The 18,782-nt window shown below is 43.7% G+C and overlaps 1 protein-coding gene across 3 annotated transcripts in view; it reads left to right on the top strand.

The window, feature by feature from the left end:
* LOC142580500 (ecotropic viral integration site 5 ortholog-like) overlaps positions 1 to 7,088 on the top strand; it is a 289,591-nt gene extending 282,503 nt beyond the window's left edge. For 2 of the 3 annotated variants that reach the window (XM_075691155.1, XM_075691154.1), the window contains one exon: positions 1,422 to 7,088. In XM_075691155.1, coding sequence (XP_075547270.1) covers positions 1,422 to 1,697 — 276 coding nt within the window. In that variant the 3' untranslated portion in view covers positions 1,698 to 7,088. The remainder of the gene's footprint in view (positions 1 to 1,421) is intronic. The other variant, XR_012827778.1, reaches the window with a different exon arrangement.
* The last annotated feature ends 11,694 nt before the right edge of the window (positions 7,089 to 18,782 follow it).

Below are 18,782 nucleotides of genomic sequence, written 5' to 3'. Positions count from 1 at the left end.
TAAGGCAAGTAATCAACTAGCCCAGTTTTCTGCTTTTGTTCTTGTGCACATTCTACAACTCTCCCACGAAGTCATGTGGTTAAGTACAAGCTCTTTCCGCATGCTTAAACAGTGTCTCAAATACGATGGCAGAAGTACAGGGGTTGTGAGTAACCACTGGGTAAGCAGAAGCTGATGCTAAAGCCTGCAGCGCACTGCCAAAGGACCGTAAAAGGTTTTCTGCTCCGTATTTATCAGTGAGATTATATGCTTTCTCTATTGCACTTGTGAATGGTATAATCCATATTTACTGATGTCATGTGTGCATTAGTAGTGGTGCAACAGGTCCTATCAGCATTTTATGAGTGTGCCAGCAAAGAAATTTGGGCATCTGATTTCATACAATGCTCATCATGGTAGAGCAGACCATTTCTGAATCAAAATAATAAATTCATTGTGCTGGTGGCAAGTGTTGCATCAAAAACCAAAGGCTTGCAGTGCTCCACCAACACTGCAAGCCTTTGGTCTTAGACTAATGTCTTACTTTGACTGGAACTGATGTTTCATTGGTCCATTTGCTTGCTGCAGCAGTGAATAAAGCATGCAGTGCATTCTTCTTCAAAGTACAGTGTGCATCCAGAAAGCAAATTATGATTTGCTAATACGCAAGTTTTTACAGGCGCTACCATCTAACAGCGCTACCTGTGATGAATGTCTATGTCTTCAGTGAAGCACCAGATACTACAAAACCTTTTCACATGCAGGAGTGATGAGAATGAGCAGCGAGTTATAAAATGTTGAGTTGTCAGAGGTTTGCAAACTTTTTCTGTGACCATGTTAGCCAAGTTTTCATTGACAAAATGTGGTCACCTGCTTAAATCCTTATTGTAAGTATTACTTTCCTTTTTTCCCATTCTTTCCATTTGCTTACCAACCATCTTTGTACACCATACAAAATTCCATTGGATTTCAGGTCAATTTATATTTGTTTTATTCGGGAAAGGGACCACAAGGTAAACTTCAAAGGCATTAATAGAGTGCTGTATAGCATTGAACATAGTGAATATAGTGAAAATTGTGTGTGCACATTCTTTCTTGGAATGCTGTTTATAACTCGCTGCTGGATGGATAAACTTGCGTAAAGGTCTTTGTTTCCTGTAGGAACAGCAGGCAATTTTTTGTGTGACTTTTTGTTCAAAAGACACCTGACAGCAGTGTTGGGTCTATCCATTGCACGGAATATTATTTAATAAATTTGACATTAAACAGATTACTTGTTGTCTCTTAGAGAAAACTCTGCGAGACCTGAAACACAGAGCAAAAATGATTAAATTGAGCCTTCTTGTTCTTGTCAGTAGTTAGTGTGGAACATTCACCCTTTTGTGGATACTCAGATAAGTGAATTTACACATGCCCAATGCCCTTTGCACGCCTTTATGCAGGTTATGCAGCTGCAGATAATGAACAAGCGCTTGAGCTCTGCGCTAGCAGTGGCTCGACTGCGGCAACCAGATACACAGAAAGCTGGAGCAGCAGTGGCAACATCAGCGTCTGGTCCACTGAGCAGTTCGCCGCCACTTACTCTGGTGGGAGGGCTTAGCCGCAGCACAAACCTCATGGAAGATAGCGTTACCGAGCAGCTGCTTCAGCTTGGACTCGAACTCTCGGTCAGCCAGCACCCAGCCAAGCAGCCCAAGCTTGCCAATGGGGAGCTCTAGTGTTACCAAGTTTATCTGTCTGTTTCACCCTGAGGTCAGGGGTCACTTGTGATATACGTAATGGAGCTTGGGAGCTTATTGTTGATTGCTTGGGATGATATCATGTACTGAGAGTGATCTGTTTGCTGCTGAAGGCCTGTCTTGACTTAGCTTGTGAAGGAGAGGTTTTTATTCACTGTATCTTGTGTTCTATGCCAGTGAATGCTTTAACAGATTAAGAGTAAGACTTGCTCGGAGTCCTGTTGCCCATTTAAATGTTACAGAGCAAATGGGGGCACAGCGGAGATAAGTACTCATTGTTATAGACTGCTTCAGCATTTGAAATCAAATAATGCGATTTCTGAAGGTCTGTCCTGATGCTGCTCAACACGACAGTGTAAAGATGTCTGTTTAGTACATGCATGATGTTATGATATATTCTTGCACCAAATTTAGTGACAGAGGTGACAGCTAAAGAATTTTTAATCAACCACTGTGAATGAAGGGCAGACTGCTGATTTGTTGGGTAGCAGAGAAGTTCTAACAAATGTGTTATGTGATTTGTCATGGCTTAACATGTGAACAGTCACATGTGAACAGTGCTGCCAGCTTGTGATTTTTTCACTGAGGTTTTGAACTCATCAAGAGGGAGTCCCAGGGTCTAGTGATGCTGCCATGCTTTACCTTAATAAATGATGCCACTTTGCTTAATTTTTATTAGTTGGGACTCCATTTAAACATGCTTCTTGAGTTTCAAGCAAAGCTGTTTATTGCAACCAATAGCTATGAGGTTGAACTAAATATTTCTATTTTTGTTGTAAGTCTGTATCTTCATCGCACCTATAAACTATAGGTACATTTTTTTTTACAGATGAAATGTAAAAGTACATTTGGATTATTTTGGTTTGGAATGTAATGGCTAATGCATTTTGCTTTTGTGTGGTAAAAGTAGGCATTATTAGTCTTATTTGACTGATGATTTTTATTAAAAGTGTGAAAGCCTTTTTTTTTTCTTTACAGAAAGTTCTATTAGCAGATATGCTGTAATGTTGCTCATTCCATTGACATAAAGCCTGTAGCATTCTCTTTGACTATGCACGGACTTACAAAAAGCTTAACTTCCTATATCCAGGGAAAACACAGGGAATGCGGGAGATGGAAATTCAAGACAATGGAGCAAGACGAGAACAAGATGAAAGCAGCAGCCGTTTCGACAAGTGGACTTGTCACAAAAACCTTGAAAAAGACAAGTCCACTTGTCGAAATGTTGGCTCCTGCTTTCCTCTTGTTCTCGTTTTGCTCATTAACTTCCTATCTGCAGCTTATTCTCTACCATGCTGACAGGCCCTTTGCTCATTTACAGAGACCACGCATGAATGTAGTGTAGACAGCAGCAGTAGTTACGGGCATATAATCATGTTTTTCATAGCTCTCATTCCTGATGTGATGCCTGCTTAAGTGACATGCTGTGTGCCCATTGCACATGGAGAGCCATTGTTTGTGGAAAAATGGCCACTTGCCAGATGGCTTGCACTATGTTTTTCTTTTGCACTGCTGGCAATGTAGTAGTGGAGTGTTCTTTTACTGGGATATGTGGCTTTATATAATGCCTCCTGGCCATTATTTGGTAATGCTTGCAATGCTACAAGTTCATATAATGTACCAGCCTAGAATGGGCACAAGAGTTTGAGATCCTTGTGCAGTGTCAGGCGTTTGCATGTACAGCTGGAGTAACGCATTGTTGTAGACAGTGCAGGATATAATTCCTTTAACACACTGTCCATTGTGGCAGTTGGAATGGAACCAATAGGGAAGTAGGAGCAGTGAGTTTGTAAGCAGTATCTGTCAAATTTTTTTTAGTGTACAAAAAATTCTTAGCTGCCAGGTATGAATATGTCACCTTCAATGCACCCATGCTAGCTATCCTTTGTGACAAGGTAAACAGCGCCCACCTTCATAGTAGGCCAGTGTGTTTTAGACATAACCTTGCACTCTTTGCAGCCGTGTGGCTCTTCTGCCAGAAAACGTCTAACGATGGATGAAGCATAAGCCTACGCATGCGTGTTCTCCTCTAGCATGATACTGCATGTTAGCTTCCTTTTATATGGACAGCAATTAGTGCTCTTGCTCTGCATACCTAGTTGAAGTGATTGTATAATGTGGTAGGTAACGTAATGCTTATATGTTGTGCTTTTGATAACCTTGTTTATGGAAATCATAGCTAGCTAATAATGTTCATTGTCAATTACATCACAAACTTTTATTTAACAGAATAAACTTGAACATGTATACATTGCTCAATCGACACTAAGGATAAAGCGATTTTCATTTGCATAATTGCCACTAAATGCATATAGCTAAAATGAGCTACTTGCATTATTGACTTCATTATGATTTACATGTTGGTGTAAAATTCCAGTGAGTATTGGCAGCACTGGTAAGGCTATGATTTTTATTAGCATTGTAAATTTCAAGTGCGTTGCAGTTGCCTTGCGGGCTGTCTGTAGCTTTGCGGTCATGCGCAACACTTCAGCTGTCTTGAAGCCATTCACAGAAATGCATTCTATATGTTGGGCAAGTGACACAAGTTTATGGCTGCAGATGCAAGAATTTGCATATCTTGTCATCCTTGCACTAAAAAGGTTACATGCGTTACCTTTGTGTGTCAGTGACTGTGTTAGCAGCACTGTAAAGATCTTGTAGAGACCTCAGAGAATTTTGGTGCTAGGAATATCATCAACTGCATAATCAGGGGATCATGGTCTCCTGAGCTGTTGTATGTTCATGGATGGGCCATTCTTCTGTCAAAAGCACCATTAAACTGTTCAAGCTCATTCAGCACAGGCTTTAATGAAAGACCTCTGGACACTTTAACTGTGGTACTCAGCTTTTACTCACGTCCCATCCCAGCTGTGCCAGAGGTATGTTTCGAGTGCTTCATGCATATCTTTTTGTACTTGAAAAGATTGTCATCTTAATACCACCCAAGCACGTAAAATAATGACTTTTTACACTTACTGGCCACATACAAATGTAAGCTGTCGAAAAATGGAATTGAGTAGCGACCAAAGAATTTTGGTTAAGTGCTACCATCTGGGATGTTGTTGTTAGTGCAAAAAAAGAAAGATAATTTTGGCCTGGTACACCAAGTGGATCTGTTGCTTCCCTCCATATGTGCTTCTGCCTGTTTTGGTGGAATTGTGTTGGTGGAATGCCTTGTCAAGTGCAAGTGTAGCAAGCAAAGTGTGAATTCTGGAGTAATGTTTCAGTGTTTAGTATGTAGGAGCACACTTCTAGTGAAATACCAGATGCTGAGGGCCCTCAATATATCTTTTTTCTAGAAACATTGCTTAGGCATTGTAGAAACCTGCTTTAGGCATTGTGGTAGCAGCTTAGACACTGTACTGAACTTGGCTTCAAAGCTGAGGCAGGGCTTTTACAGGAAACTCGGTTTCTGTGGCTATATATACATAAAAAAAACATAGTGCATGGACTTGCACCACTTTCCGCCCTTTGTTTTCCCATCAGTGCTGTTTTATAAGCAATAGAAGGGGTGCTGCAGTACATTAAGCACGCTTCTGGGTTTTCTGTAAATGTTGTCCCCCATGGAAACTGAGGCACCTGCTCGTTTGTCCATTACGTTTTGGTGATGTGATGCATGGCTGGCTGCTGTAGTTCTTCCTGTGCAGAATTTTTATGTCTCTTTTATTAAACAAAACATGAATTCGCTTCCCATATGGCCATGTTGACATCTGTGAACTGTTTGTTTCCAAGCATGTGTTTTGCATTTTGGGTATAGTATGACATCTTGAGATGCAGCCTATGTTTAGGTAATAATTTAGGAATATTTCATTTAGTTAACGTGCTTTTCATATTTGTAAAATTTTATTTGTTAAACTAACCACAGATGCAACTTGATGTATCAGCTTTGAGCTGTATAGCTTGATTTCAATCACAAATGCAGAGCTATTTCTAATGGCTTTTTCTATGTGAGCAAGACCTCATTTCTTGAATTTTTTAGCAGGCCATCATGCCACAAAGTTTTGGTCCAGTTCATCTGTAGTGTGCAAATGTGTGAAAGGTACGAGCTTAACTGTTACACACTTAGCACAATCAAAGTCTGACAATGATGCATGATAAATAGGATGTATTACTTTGCACAGATACCACTTTGGAGCACAAAAATGTCCCAGTGCTGATTAAATGTTGCAAACTATGAGGCTGTAAAAGTGTGGTTGAATTATATGACGCATGAATCATATTTTGATTTTGAGGCTCAGCTCCTTCACTAAATCGTAACTCAAGTTTTGTTTCGAAAAAGATACTCTCTGAGGTCAGTTTTTCACAGAAAGCCTTTTGTGATATCAGGAAATACATACTTAATGTTTTTGTACATGTTGTAAAATAAATGTAAATCAAGCAGATTTCACTACTTTATTGAAATTGTGCACTTATGCGCTTATTTTATGAACACAGCAACACTCGTGCATCCATTGATGGAGCATACCTTTTTGCAAGACAGGCAATATTTCTTGTAAATAACTTTGTGGGCTCTTTATTATTATTTTCTCTGTCACCTGAAATGTTAAGGTATTAAAATAGACTACTTAATACACATAATGTACAATAAATGTGCTGCTTTTACAACAGTTATACACTCATTTTAAATTGTGGCAAGAATGATGTAGATTTTCATGCTTGCTGTGTATTGGCATGCTATATATACTTGCATTCAAAATGGACAGGTATGCATTCTTCAAATGTTTTAAATTTCGATCTTTTGTAGCTTCTGTAATAAACTTAAAGTTATTCGGTACAGGTTGTTGCAACGATTGCATATACTGATCTGTGTTAACATTTGTTTGTATATTTTTGTAAATAAAGAGAGACATTTATGATAGTTATTATTTATTCTATGTTTTGTAGGGTGCTTTAAGGGGCTAGGTCTTGCAGTGTGCTGCATCTTTTGTGATCTTATTTCAAAGTGAAACATTGCAACATAATGATTAAGTGAGGTGTACGGTGCTGTCCTGCAGTGTAAATGAGAGAATGTGATGCTGATATACTCTTGGGAATGACTGGCACATGATTGTTTCAGGCTCTGGCACTATACAAGTTGCACATATGACAGTATGCTTCCTAGTATGTCTAGTATTCGAGTTTGGGAGGCACTTGATGCAAAAGACCTCTTCTTTTATGTACAAGTTGATGTTGCATTCCCCTCAATTGTACGTAGAATTAAGTAGAAAGTAATAGTGTGCTGGTGACAACCCCATCTTCCTCCTCCTCAAGGGAAAAAAAAATTTGTGCATGTTGTCATTTGATCTTGTTTCCTGCCATGTTTAGAGTCTCTTTCGTGCCTGTTTACCCTGGCTTCTGTTAAAAAAGAAAATAAAGCACTGCTGCAAGAAATTGGTCTCTTCTTTGTTTATCTACATTTAAACTGAAGCCACAGTGTTTTCAGAATTCTGTAATTAACCCTTTCAGGCAATATGTACACAATTGTGCATGCCACGATAGTGTATCAACAGCAAAAGCATTGATGAAAGTACCTAATGATATTTAAAATATGTTGCATACATCTTGAAACACTTCTGATTGGAATTGTGTTGCAAGTTTGAATGACATGTGCGAAATGTTTTAGTGAAATGAGTGAGAAGGTAGACAGTTGCGTATTCTTGCCCAGTGCAAGTATATCGTTATATATAGCAGGGTGACGTCTTTCATTGCTTTTGACAATGTGTTGCACCAGGAATAATTTTTGAGTGGCTTGATCGGTGTTTTTCAAGCCTACTAGACATGGAATAGCTAGTTCATATTCTCATATCTGACGTTTTTCTAGCGAGTTTTCGCATGGAGTTCACATTCTGTAAACTTGACAAAACTCATTAAAAGTATTGCAAACTCAATATATTCTGCAGTTGTACGCTTTTTATGATGTAAGAAATGTGATAAAAGTACATTTTCAATCAACAGAATTGACGCCTCAAAGGGATAAGCTTCTTTGCAGAAAAGGTGCTTCTGGAGAACTGATTTGCCATATTCAGTGTCCCAGTGTCTCAAGTTAATTCGCCCTCGCTCTGCGATCGGCTATCCTCCTGGTTAGCTTAGATGGTAGAGCGACTGCCCTGTAAAGGAGTTGGTCCCGGGTTCAAGTCGTGGACCAAGACGAATTTTTCAACTGCGAGGCTTTCTTTCTGAGAAACCCGTACGTGTTTCCTTTGTATCTTCGTGCTACAATTTGGTTGGATGCCAATTTTTACCTTTCATGTACTTACTTTCCTCCACCTTGCAGGCTTCCGCAGAACTGATTTGCCATATTCAGTGTCCCAATGTCTTGAGTTGTTGATTAATTCGCCCTCCTTCTGCTGTCGGCTAGCCTCCTGGCTAGCTCAGATAGTAGAGCAACCACCCCAAATGGGCATTGGTCCTTGGTTCGAGTCCCGGACCAGGACGAATTTTTCTTCAATTATGAGGCTTTCTTTCTGAGAAACCCATATAGGTTTCCTTTGTAGCTTTATGCTACGATTCGGGTGGATGCCAATTTTTCCCTTTCATGTAGTTTCCTCCACCTTGCGGGCTTCCGCTGAACTGATTTGCCATATTCAGTGTCCCAGTGTATCGAGTTGTCGATTAATTCGCCTTCGCTCTGTGATTGGCTAGCCTCCTGGTTAGCTCAGATGGTAGAGCGGCCGCCCCAAAAAGGCATTGGTCCCAGGTTCGAGTCCTGTACCAGGACTAACTTTTCATCAAATGGGAGGCTTTCTTTCTGAGAAACCTGTATGGGTTTCCTTCGTAGCTTCATGCTACAATTTGGGTGGATGCCAATTTTATGTATCTTCCTCCACCTTGCAGGCCTCTGCAGAATTGATTTGCCATTTACAGTGCATTGTACTACAAGCACAATGGCATTCCTAGACATGTGGAACTTGGCAAGACATAGTTCCTCCATGGCACTATAATGTGCAGTAATTCTTGCTAATGCTTTATTATGCATCACCTATGGGCTACTGAGACTAGGTTACAATGTGAAGTTTGGCAGAGTTTAACCAAATTTGTCACAATTCTGCAAAAATACTGCACTTCTGACTGCTTTGGTTACTTAACAGTTTCTACTTTTAATTTTTCGCTTTGAACGGATCTCCTTGACCTCAAAGCTGTAGAAATATACTGGCAAGCCTCAGAGCACCATAAATAATTTACTGTAAAGCTTTTCTACAAACCACTTATGGTTTCACATGCCAGCAGGCGTACCTGCCACAACGCAAATGGTGGTGACGTGGGAGCATAACATTGTGATGTTTTGGCACTTGTTTTGGCTCGCTTGATCTTCTGCCATGCTGCTACATCGGGCTGCGCAGTGAGTAACAGCATAGCAGGCTACCAAGCAAGCCGAAGCAAATGTCAAAACGTCGGAATTTTCTTGCACGTGGCCACCATCCACATCGTGACACATACAGTTGAACCCACGTTTAACAATACCGGTTCTTAACGATATATCGGATATAGCAATGTGCAGCCGATGCACCGTAAACTTTTGTCTGTGTTCTATAGTAAAATAAACCGTTTACTCTTTACCATACCATACCATGTTATCAGTTATAATTAAATCTGGCTACTGTGTGTGTGCGGCGAAAGGAAAAAACGTAAAATCCTAAACGTAAAAAAACGTAAAAGCTAAGGGCCCCGGGTGCCAGACGACCTAGCTACGCCACTGCGCGTACATATGATGAACCGACAGTGGCTGAATGCAATAAAGAGAGAAAAAACTGACGAGCCTCCTTTTAAAACGGCAGGTATGAGGTGAGCGTCCTCGAAACTGTGGCCAAACATTCCGGCCAAATCACGGCAGGCGGGGTAACCACCTCCGTAATTCCGTGCTTTAGATCCCAAAATGGGGTGTGGGGGGCTTGCGATGTTGTGAGGGTAGACACCATAAGATATAGTTTTTTTTTTTTTTCCTCAATATGGCGATCCACCTTCCTGAAACGCTACGTGTAGCGACTCTGAATGTACGATGTCTCGGAGCAAGAAGGTGACAGTGTCAACTTAGTAGCCTTCTCTTACAACAATCTACACGTAGTGGCAATCCAAGAAACCAAAATTGATATCCAGGAAGCGACTGATCGAGTGGTGTCCACATTCCGTCTGCATTATGATGTTTGTGTTTGTCATTCTGTCGGTGCCTCAGCTGGTGGCTGAGGCACCGACAGCTGGTGGCTTTTCATCCAAAATAGTGTTGGTATAACTGCAGTGCAGTCGCTCCTTTCGTGCCATAGTGGCCGCCTCCTGGTTGTTGATTTTTTGCACTGTGGTCTGAACTTCCGTATCATTTGTGCGTATGCTCCAAATGTAGAGGCTGCAGAGAGAAAACTGCTTTTTGAGCGTTTTCAGATGTATCTCGATTGTGGAAAAGTACTAGTTTTGTCGGGAGACGTGTGTTTGTTGTGCGGTAGACCGTGTAAAAGGTTTGCCAGTGCGAGATAAGGTTGCGGAGGTCTTGCATATATATTTCACGACCACAACTTAGAAGATATTGGAAGTGTTATCACAAATGGTATGCGTCCGCGATTCACACATTTTCAAAGCGGTACCCATGCACGATTGGACAGGCTGTACGTGTCGCTTGAACTTGTGCCACTGTGCACATGATATGAGGTTAAGCCAGTGTCCTTCAGTGACCACTGTCTAGTTATTGCAAACTTTGGTAAAAAAGAAAAGAAGTACTTTAAGTGGGAACTCTGGAAACCTAATGTGAAATTGTTGGAGGATGAAGGTTTCGTTAAGGATGTAAATGAGAATTGCTAATGAAACTACTCTCAGTGCAATCTTTAAAGGGCCCCTCACCAGGTCTGGCCATTTTGAGCTCACAAGCGCAGGGCATACATTGCGCAATAACAATCGCGTCTGCAAAGTATCACAACGCTACGCGCCGCGGAAAGGCCTGAAATTTCAATCCGAACGCCGTTTCCCTCTTCACTCGCGGCGAATCCGCCCAGAGAGGGACGGTGACGTACATAGTCGGGCTCCTGCGCCTACGTAATTGTGTCCACAGTGACGCCACTCGTGGTGACACGTGACATCGAGAATTATTGAAGACAACATCTGTTATCTGTGCGATCTGTTGCTTGAATTGACGAATTGAAGTTTAGAGAAATAATAAAACACAAATTGAATGTCTGCGTGTTTTTTGTTTTACTTCGCACCGAAGCAAGAGCGATGTACTTCCGCTTCGTCTGCTTGTTCCCACGGTCGTGCGGTCACGTGCGCAGGTACCGAAACTATGCCATTTTCTACCGTGTTCCAGCGCGTGATCACGCTCTGCGATCCGCTTGTTCTGCCTCAGTATTCGTGTAGCACTGAGTTATACCACTAGGCATGTTTCCTTGTGCACAGTGCGCAAAAGCGTGCGCTGCGCGAATGAGAGAACTAGAGTTACTGTAGATGCTATACAGTAACTCTAGAGACAACAGCTCACGCGTGACGGCGTCAGCGGAAATGCGTAGCGCCGAAAAAAAAAAATGAAGGCGGGGCCTGTGGCGCATACGTATGCATGCATACGCATACGAATGTGTGACGGATACGCATGCGTCACGCCTTCCTCGAGGTCCAACATGGGAGACTGCAGGGAAGGAATTTCGCTTGCGTAGGCTAGACGGGGCGAGTGGAGAGAGCGCCTTGCTTGGCAGTGGAGCCCGCCTGCTAAAATCGTGGGTTTGCGGCACTGAAATATTTCTATCTCGGCTATTAATGGAGTTGATCTAAAAAATTTTTGTGGCAGAACGCTCCCTAGAGGATACGTAACAACTTCCAGCGTATAACCAAAATTTACTATGGGGCCTGGTGAGGGGCCCTTTAAGTGTCGGTGTAGAGTGGGAGGATTTTAAGCAAGTAGCAGTGGGAGGCACTGCAAGTACAAGTAGTAAAAATGAAAGTCATCAAAAGAAGTAACATGTATATAGCCACATCGATAGATATGCTTATTTAAGTTCTCTTTGTGAAATGATGCTCATTTGGAGCCATCATTGTTTAAAACAAACAATTTATGTGCCATTGAGCTCATTCACGCTCAAATTAAACTTTCGTAACCCTACACAAATTGCATACATTACTGAGGTGAGAGCACAAAATGTCACTTATTTGCTGTAATTTTGCATATGAATTTTCCTGTCGTTCGGGTGTTAATTAACAATGCGCAATACATATCGCGCAATAGGCTACATTATCTTTATTTTTAATTTTGTTCTTAAAGTGCCTAAGAACAGCTATGTATGAAGCGAGAAAACCAGAACGAACAGACGGGGCCCCCCCGCCTAATGTAACAGCATGCGTTTAGCCTGATCATTTGGGGAGAGCTTGTTAAGCTGCAAAAACAGGAATTCCCCGCCATCCCGGCGGGGCCCTCTTTCTTGCGAAGCGAGGTGCGTTTGCTCTGAAGAGTTTTCGTGGTTTCCTTTCAGTCCGTCTGTCCAGTGCTGTCTGGAGAGGAGGGGCAAGGGGGAAACACCTAAAACATGTAATGTGGGATGAGGACCTACATCTCCCTTGCCCCTCGTCACCACCAAGCCACCGTCCACCTCTCATATAGTTTCGCCGCTGTCCTTCTCATAGAAAGGATGTGCTGCAGTACCCAACAGTGCCTCCCATTCGACTTTTCTTTACCGTGACGGTAATTTGGGCAGGGGAGGCTGAGTCCGACAGCAGATGATGAGTCTGTAGGCAGAGTCTAGGCAGGAAATGAAAGAAGACGTCACACGCGCTTTTGTCCGCGTGCCGTGGGGCATGGAATGTTCACTGTTCGGGCTAGCGTTGTGGAAGAGTGAAGGATGAAGTTGAAGAGCTAGACACAAAGGCCTGTCTCCAGGGCCCATTCCTGCCTAGTGGCTGCGTACCCTCGCGCGCGCTCGACGGAAAAAGTAGGTCAGACTGGCCGCCGAACTTTCCAGAAAGAAGTAGAAAAAGATGACTCGGAGGCAACAGAGGGCGCGTAACTTCGCCCGCGCTAGGAGTCGCCCTCTCCCCTTCGTTCTCGCGCTCGGCATCGACGGGGCGAAAGAAAAATCGAGAACCTCCCAGAACAGACGATTGCTCCTAGCCAATAGGAAGACTAGACCGGAACGGGAGAAGGAGGGAATTTGTACAAGGAACTCTATGCGTATGTGAACGCGTGCTTCGGCGCTAGCACCAGACAGACGCTACGCGCGTCTATAAAAGGAAGTTGATCGCGGGCTGCAATTCAGCCCCGAGCCGCCGTTTAAGCTTGCATAAGCCCGCCCGCTGAGGAGCTCCCGGGGTACGCACCACTCTCGGCCAGCCACGCGTACCATACAGGCAGCGTGCGCCAGTCATCGGGACGGCCACCGTTGGACACGTACCTGCGGTCGCGTCGGACTGACGAAGTGCCCGGTGAACAATTAGCATCCATTCATGCGAAAATGCTCGATCGGAAGCATCAAAGTGGTGCGTCTAAACGAAAGGCCAAGTTAGAAAGAGAAGAGCGTTAAAAGAAGCTACCAAAGAACCTACTGAATGCAGCTTCCGCGCAGTATGATCGCTCTACCCAGAGTACGTCTGTGTCAAACTCCCAATGGTACCGACTGTGCTTCTGTGGAGGACTTGCCAACTCCATCACCGCGGTTTCCTGGCAAGAAGCAAGGTTTGACTCGTCTTGGTTGTCTGGATACTGTGAAAACAGTGCCAACCTCGGTCGTCCATATTTCTGAGCAAAGTTTCGAAACCCGCATCCAGGCAATGGGGATGCTTAAGCACTGGCAAACCCTGACTATAATGAAGATAATAATGAAAACTTATGTTCGTTGCATGTACTGCTAGTTGTCATGCTACATTTTCAGTTTTAATTGCTTTTCGTTCAGACAGCTTTCATGACTGACCGATTTCTACACTGCATTAAAGATAGCTAAGGTAAGTAAACAATTATTGCGCCAATTTTTTTTTCCCACTTTGCGGCAGCTGCATATCTCTCTCATAAAAATGATAGCGTATACCTAATATCTGAAATATTCTGTCACATAGTGAACCTTATGTTTAAAACAGGAATCTATCCAAGTTCTTTTAAGAAGGCCAAAATAACTCCTGTTTTTAAGAAGGGAGATAAGCGTCTAACTAGCGCGCCCTATTGAATTACGGGGTTTTACGTGCCAAAACCACTTTCTGATTATGAGGCACGCCGTAGTGGAGGACTCCAGAAATGTTGACCACCTGGGGTTCTTTAACGTGCACTTAAAGTACACGGGTGTTTTCGCATTTCGCCCCCATCGAAATGCGGCCGCCGCGGCCGGGATTCGATCCCGCGACCTCGTGCTCAGCAGCCCAACACCATAGCCACTGAACAACCACGACGGGTGCCCTATTGCTATACTTTCATTCTTTAGTAAAATTATCGAAAAAAACTAATCGTAACACGCTTATAATTAGCTATTTATCAAAATTTTGTATCCTATCACCAAATCAATTTGGGTTTAGGTACTGAACTGATTTGGCATATTTCTAACAGAGAAGATTCGGCAGGCAATTGACATTGGAAATTTCGCTGGCGCATTATTTATTGACCTTTCTAAAGCGTTCGATTGACTTGTTCATAACATCCTTTTTGCTAAATTAAACGAGTTGCAAAACAAAATAAAAGAAAATTCGTTGCAGCGCCATCTGTACTTGCGTACAGGAAGCAGCCAGCGGCCGCCATGGCCCGGCACTGCGATTACTACGTAACTATTTGAAAGATAGAGGATATACTGTATCAATATCCAGCACTTATTCGCACCCTAAAACAACATTGGTGGACCACAATGATCTATATTAGGACCTCTCGTTTTTAATATACATTAATGACCGCCCACAGTACCTAAAGTCCTAGCTCCGACTGTTTACGCTGACAACACTACCATCTTCTCCTCAGACAAAAGTCTTGATTCATTAATGTGCAAGCTTAATCACGACGCGGCTAATGTTGTAACCTGGTGCCGACTAAACAGACTACACATTTAATACTGCCAAATCTAACTTCGTCATCTTCTCAGCTAAACAAAAGCATATCTCAGTGTATCCATCGCTAGCCTTTGCTTCCACTGGTGCACTTTATCCTACCGATAGTGTACTGTTTCTTGGCGTCATATTAGATAAACACCTAAAATTTGACGAGCATGTTTTATCGTTATAACATTAAAGAAGGCAGCATTATGGAATTAGAATATTAATTAAAGTTCACAATTTCTTTAATTTGAAGACACTCATCTCCCTCTACTACGCTTTTATTCACCCGCATATTAATTATTGCGTATCATCATGGGGAAACACGTATCCCACACATTTATCCACAGTACAGCATACCCAAAATCAATAAGCAATTCGCATTGCACGTAGCAGCTCACATCGGAAGCAACTCCATTGCTTAGAACTAACGGCATTTTATCGTTACAGAAACCAATGGCGTTTTTCACTGGTCGATTCGGAGCAGAATTTCTTACTCCGCTGCAACGAATCCGAATTTCACCGGTCGATCAGGAGCGGGTTCGCACGTTCCACTGGTCGTTTCGGATCAACTCGCTCCGCGCCGGGTCGCTCTCACTTCCGAGGCGCGGATTCGGGCATCCATTGCGTACGCTAAAAAATAGCGGGTCGTCACTGCGCATGCGCTGAACGCTAAACGAAATAGCGGGTATTGGCCTCGAGCTCCACCACTGGAAAAGCTGGCGCCACCGTCGGCGTGACGTGCTAGGAGGGATCACGTGGACATAGCGGCCGCGTCGGCTGCTTCGGGCGCGCCGGTGCGAGCTGAAAACGAGTTTAAATTCCCTCGTACGCTGCGGTCCTAATTTAGTGGCGAAATTTTCCCGCTTCGAGTGTCTCCATTACAACGCTTCAAAGCACTACAATAGGTAGTGGCTGCCTTTGAAGGCGCGCAACATGGTAGGCTACTGCTCGGTTCCGCAGGGCCGGACGCACGTAACGGAGGCCGGTGTCAGCCTTATTCACACGTAGCCGCAGGACAAGAAGCTGCGTGAAGCTTGGCTCGCGAAACATAAAACCGGCAAACAGTCATCGGCTACAACTCGGGTATGCAGGAAGCACAGACGCGAGGAAGATTTCTGCTACGTCGCCCGGTCTGCGATGTTCTGAAAACGCGCACTGAGACGCTCGCCCGAGTCCGCTGCCCGACTAATGTCATGACGGCTTGGTCTATGAACTTGTCGATGCTATAGATACTCGCAAGTTCAGTGGAGTGGAAAGGCAGCGGTAAGAAGCACATTTAAAAAAAGCATGGCATATGGTCATGTTTGTGTTATGAATTAATGCACTCGATTACAAAAAAGGAGCAGCGGGAAATTGCACGCTGAGAACACCGACAAACATACAGTGCGACGCAACTCGAGAAATAATATTGAAAGGTCAAAGAATTTAGAAGAAAAAAAAAGATTGAATCGTCGCGACGGGACATCACAGTCCCCGTAGGCGTCGAAGTCTCTACAATGAAATTATTTTTGAACAGCTCTGATAGCGCCCACGCAACAATGGTTGCTTGTATACTGTCAAATGTTCATATTGTGCGGCCTAAAGCTCATGACAAGGTGCGAAAACGCGCGCGCGGAGAAAGCGAAACAGTTCGCGGACAAGCATGCAGACGCGCAGTCGGTCGCTGCGAATCTGCGCGATAGATGCATTGAGGCTTCGTTCTATTAGGCTCCATTTAGTTATACAAACACTATAAGAACATATTTCACATAGTTTGCTCTCAGCGTTTACCTACCTTTCACGCAAGAAGCCGGTTCGGGAGACTCCATCGCGGCGACCGCGCGCAGTGGCATTCACTGTACGTATTCGGTAAGGAGATAGCGTCTGTAAACGATTGTGTGCTTTCAGTTTGCCCAAGATTATTGTTTAGACAGTAAGAAACTTCTCTCGTTTCGAAAGTACTTATAGAAATGTCCGGGAGAGCTCGCGCGTGGTGTTTTCAGTGAGCGCTGACAGCAAAACCTATGAGGAGCGCGCCGCATGATCCCTCATACTACGCCAGCGAGGCGCTTCCGATAGATGGCGACTCCGTAACTCCTCGCCGCCAATAGCGGGCGTACGCAACGCAAACGAGTTAGCAGACAAAAGACAGTTTTAGTATAGCGTACGCTATTCCATTGCGTACGCTAAAAATAGCGGGTCGTCACTGCGCATGCGCTGAACGCTAAACGAAATAGCGGGGGACCTTCCTCTGTATGTATGTATAATCCCCATTTGCAACCTTATTATTATGCACAATAAAGAAACAACGATAAGATGGAAAAATGTCCCAATACTCGGATATCTGCGCTCGCTTGCCTTATAGCCCAGTGTTGCATTAGAACTTGAAAATCTGTTAAGCAATGAAAGACCGCTGGGAAAGTCGGCGAACAGCGGCTGCGAACCTCTTGGCAGGCCGCCTCTTGCCCTCCGCAAGATGGCCGCCGCTGGCTTCATCCGAGCCCATAGGCTTCCACTCCAGTTTTTCTTCAACCTCCTTGGTCTACGCTCGTATCCATCGTGCTCACATCGTCTACTTCATAGAGTTGTGTTGTAGTGAGCATAGAGTTTCCTACTAGAAAACTCTATGCTAGTGAGCAGAAACTCTATGGTCTACTTCGTAGAGTTACTGTACTACCAACTCTATGGTCTACTTCCTTTTGTTAATCTCGGAGGCCATGTAGCCAAGCAACTTGCTTTAGTTGTGGCTAGCCGTTAGTCGCCGCCACAACCGCCTCGAGCCTAAGGTGCCTTAAGGGCCAACGTACTAAGGGCTTTACTCGAGCCTGCCCAACCATAGAGTTTCCTACAAACATTACTAGAGGGAACTCTGGCGCTGCGGTCGTTGTACCACTGTGGGAATGATGGGAAGTAGATGGATTTGTCTCATCTTCGTGCTTTTGGATTCAGACATTCTTATGGCTTTGTATATTACGCTATTAACATTATTGTCGTAAATTTCCGCGCAATCTATGATCTTCGAAATGCAGAAGACGCCGGGAACACGCACAATTGCTATTCATTGCAACGATTGAGCTTGTCCCAGGTGGCCAAATCGAAACGCGCCAAGCGTCTCACGGCACTGGCATGCCCGTGATAAATTCATAAGGGTGTTTCATTCGCTCGTCGATACATGCGTCCGTGGTTTAATGGTTTCAATATCAAGCTTCTGTGCTACACTCTAAGTGCCCCTTCTGCCACACAACGATAATCGTCATCTGCCTTGATGCGTTTCGTTTCTTTAACGCTGCGAGCGCGGTACTTTCCAGTAACGAACGGCACGCGCGTTATCAGCATGATAGCATTGCCGACAGGAAATGCTGTCATGCTGATGATGTGCGTGCCGTTCGTTACTGGAAAGTACCGGGCTCGCGGCGTTAAAGAAAAACACATCAAGGCAGATGACGATTATGCTATCATGCTGATAACGCGCGTGCCATTCGTTACTGGAAAGTACCGGGCTCGCAGCGATAAAGAGAGGAAACGCATCAAGGTAGACGACGATTATCGTTGCGTGGCAGAAGGGGCACTTAGAGTGTAGAGTTTCTAAATAAGTACTAATACGAAACTCTATGGGCACTTTTAATGATGTTTATTTAATTATTTATTAGGCAATACAATGTTGAAAATGACGAGTTTAAAAAGTCACAAAGCTGTTTGAAGCCAAAAAGCCGAAGTTTAGGCAAATCCATGTACTTCCCAAATTCCCATAGGGACAAACGCATACAAAACGAGCAAAGCAACTTCTCCTCCGTGGTACTAAGGCAAAGGGAGAAATTCAAGGCGCAAACGCCCCCAGATTTTCTCTCTGAAACGACTGGCGATTCCTCAAATGAACGTCTCGTGCATGCTTGAACAACCGCTCGCATTACAGCTTCCATAGACACTAGCGCCAGAGTTCCCTCTAGTAATTTTTGTAGGAAACTATGTGCCCAGCATCTCAAAAATATTATTTTTCCTTTTTTAATGTAACTCAATAGAATTGTTCTAGGCGTTGCTGTAGTACGTTCTTGCAATGAACACGTAGATAAAAAAAAAAAAAACAACTTTACCGGTGCACAAGTGGGATGTTTCGCCTGCATGAGTGCGACCACGTGA

This window comes from Dermacentor variabilis, chromosome 1 (assembly GCF_050947875.1).
Source record: "Dermacentor variabilis isolate Ectoservices chromosome 1, ASM5094787v1, whole genome shotgun sequence".
In the NCBI taxonomy this organism is placed as follows: domain Eukaryota; kingdom Metazoa; phylum Arthropoda; class Arachnida; order Ixodida; family Ixodidae; genus Dermacentor; species Dermacentor variabilis.
Note: the sequence above shows the minus strand (reverse complement) of the source record. Positions and strands in the feature narration are given on the sequence as shown.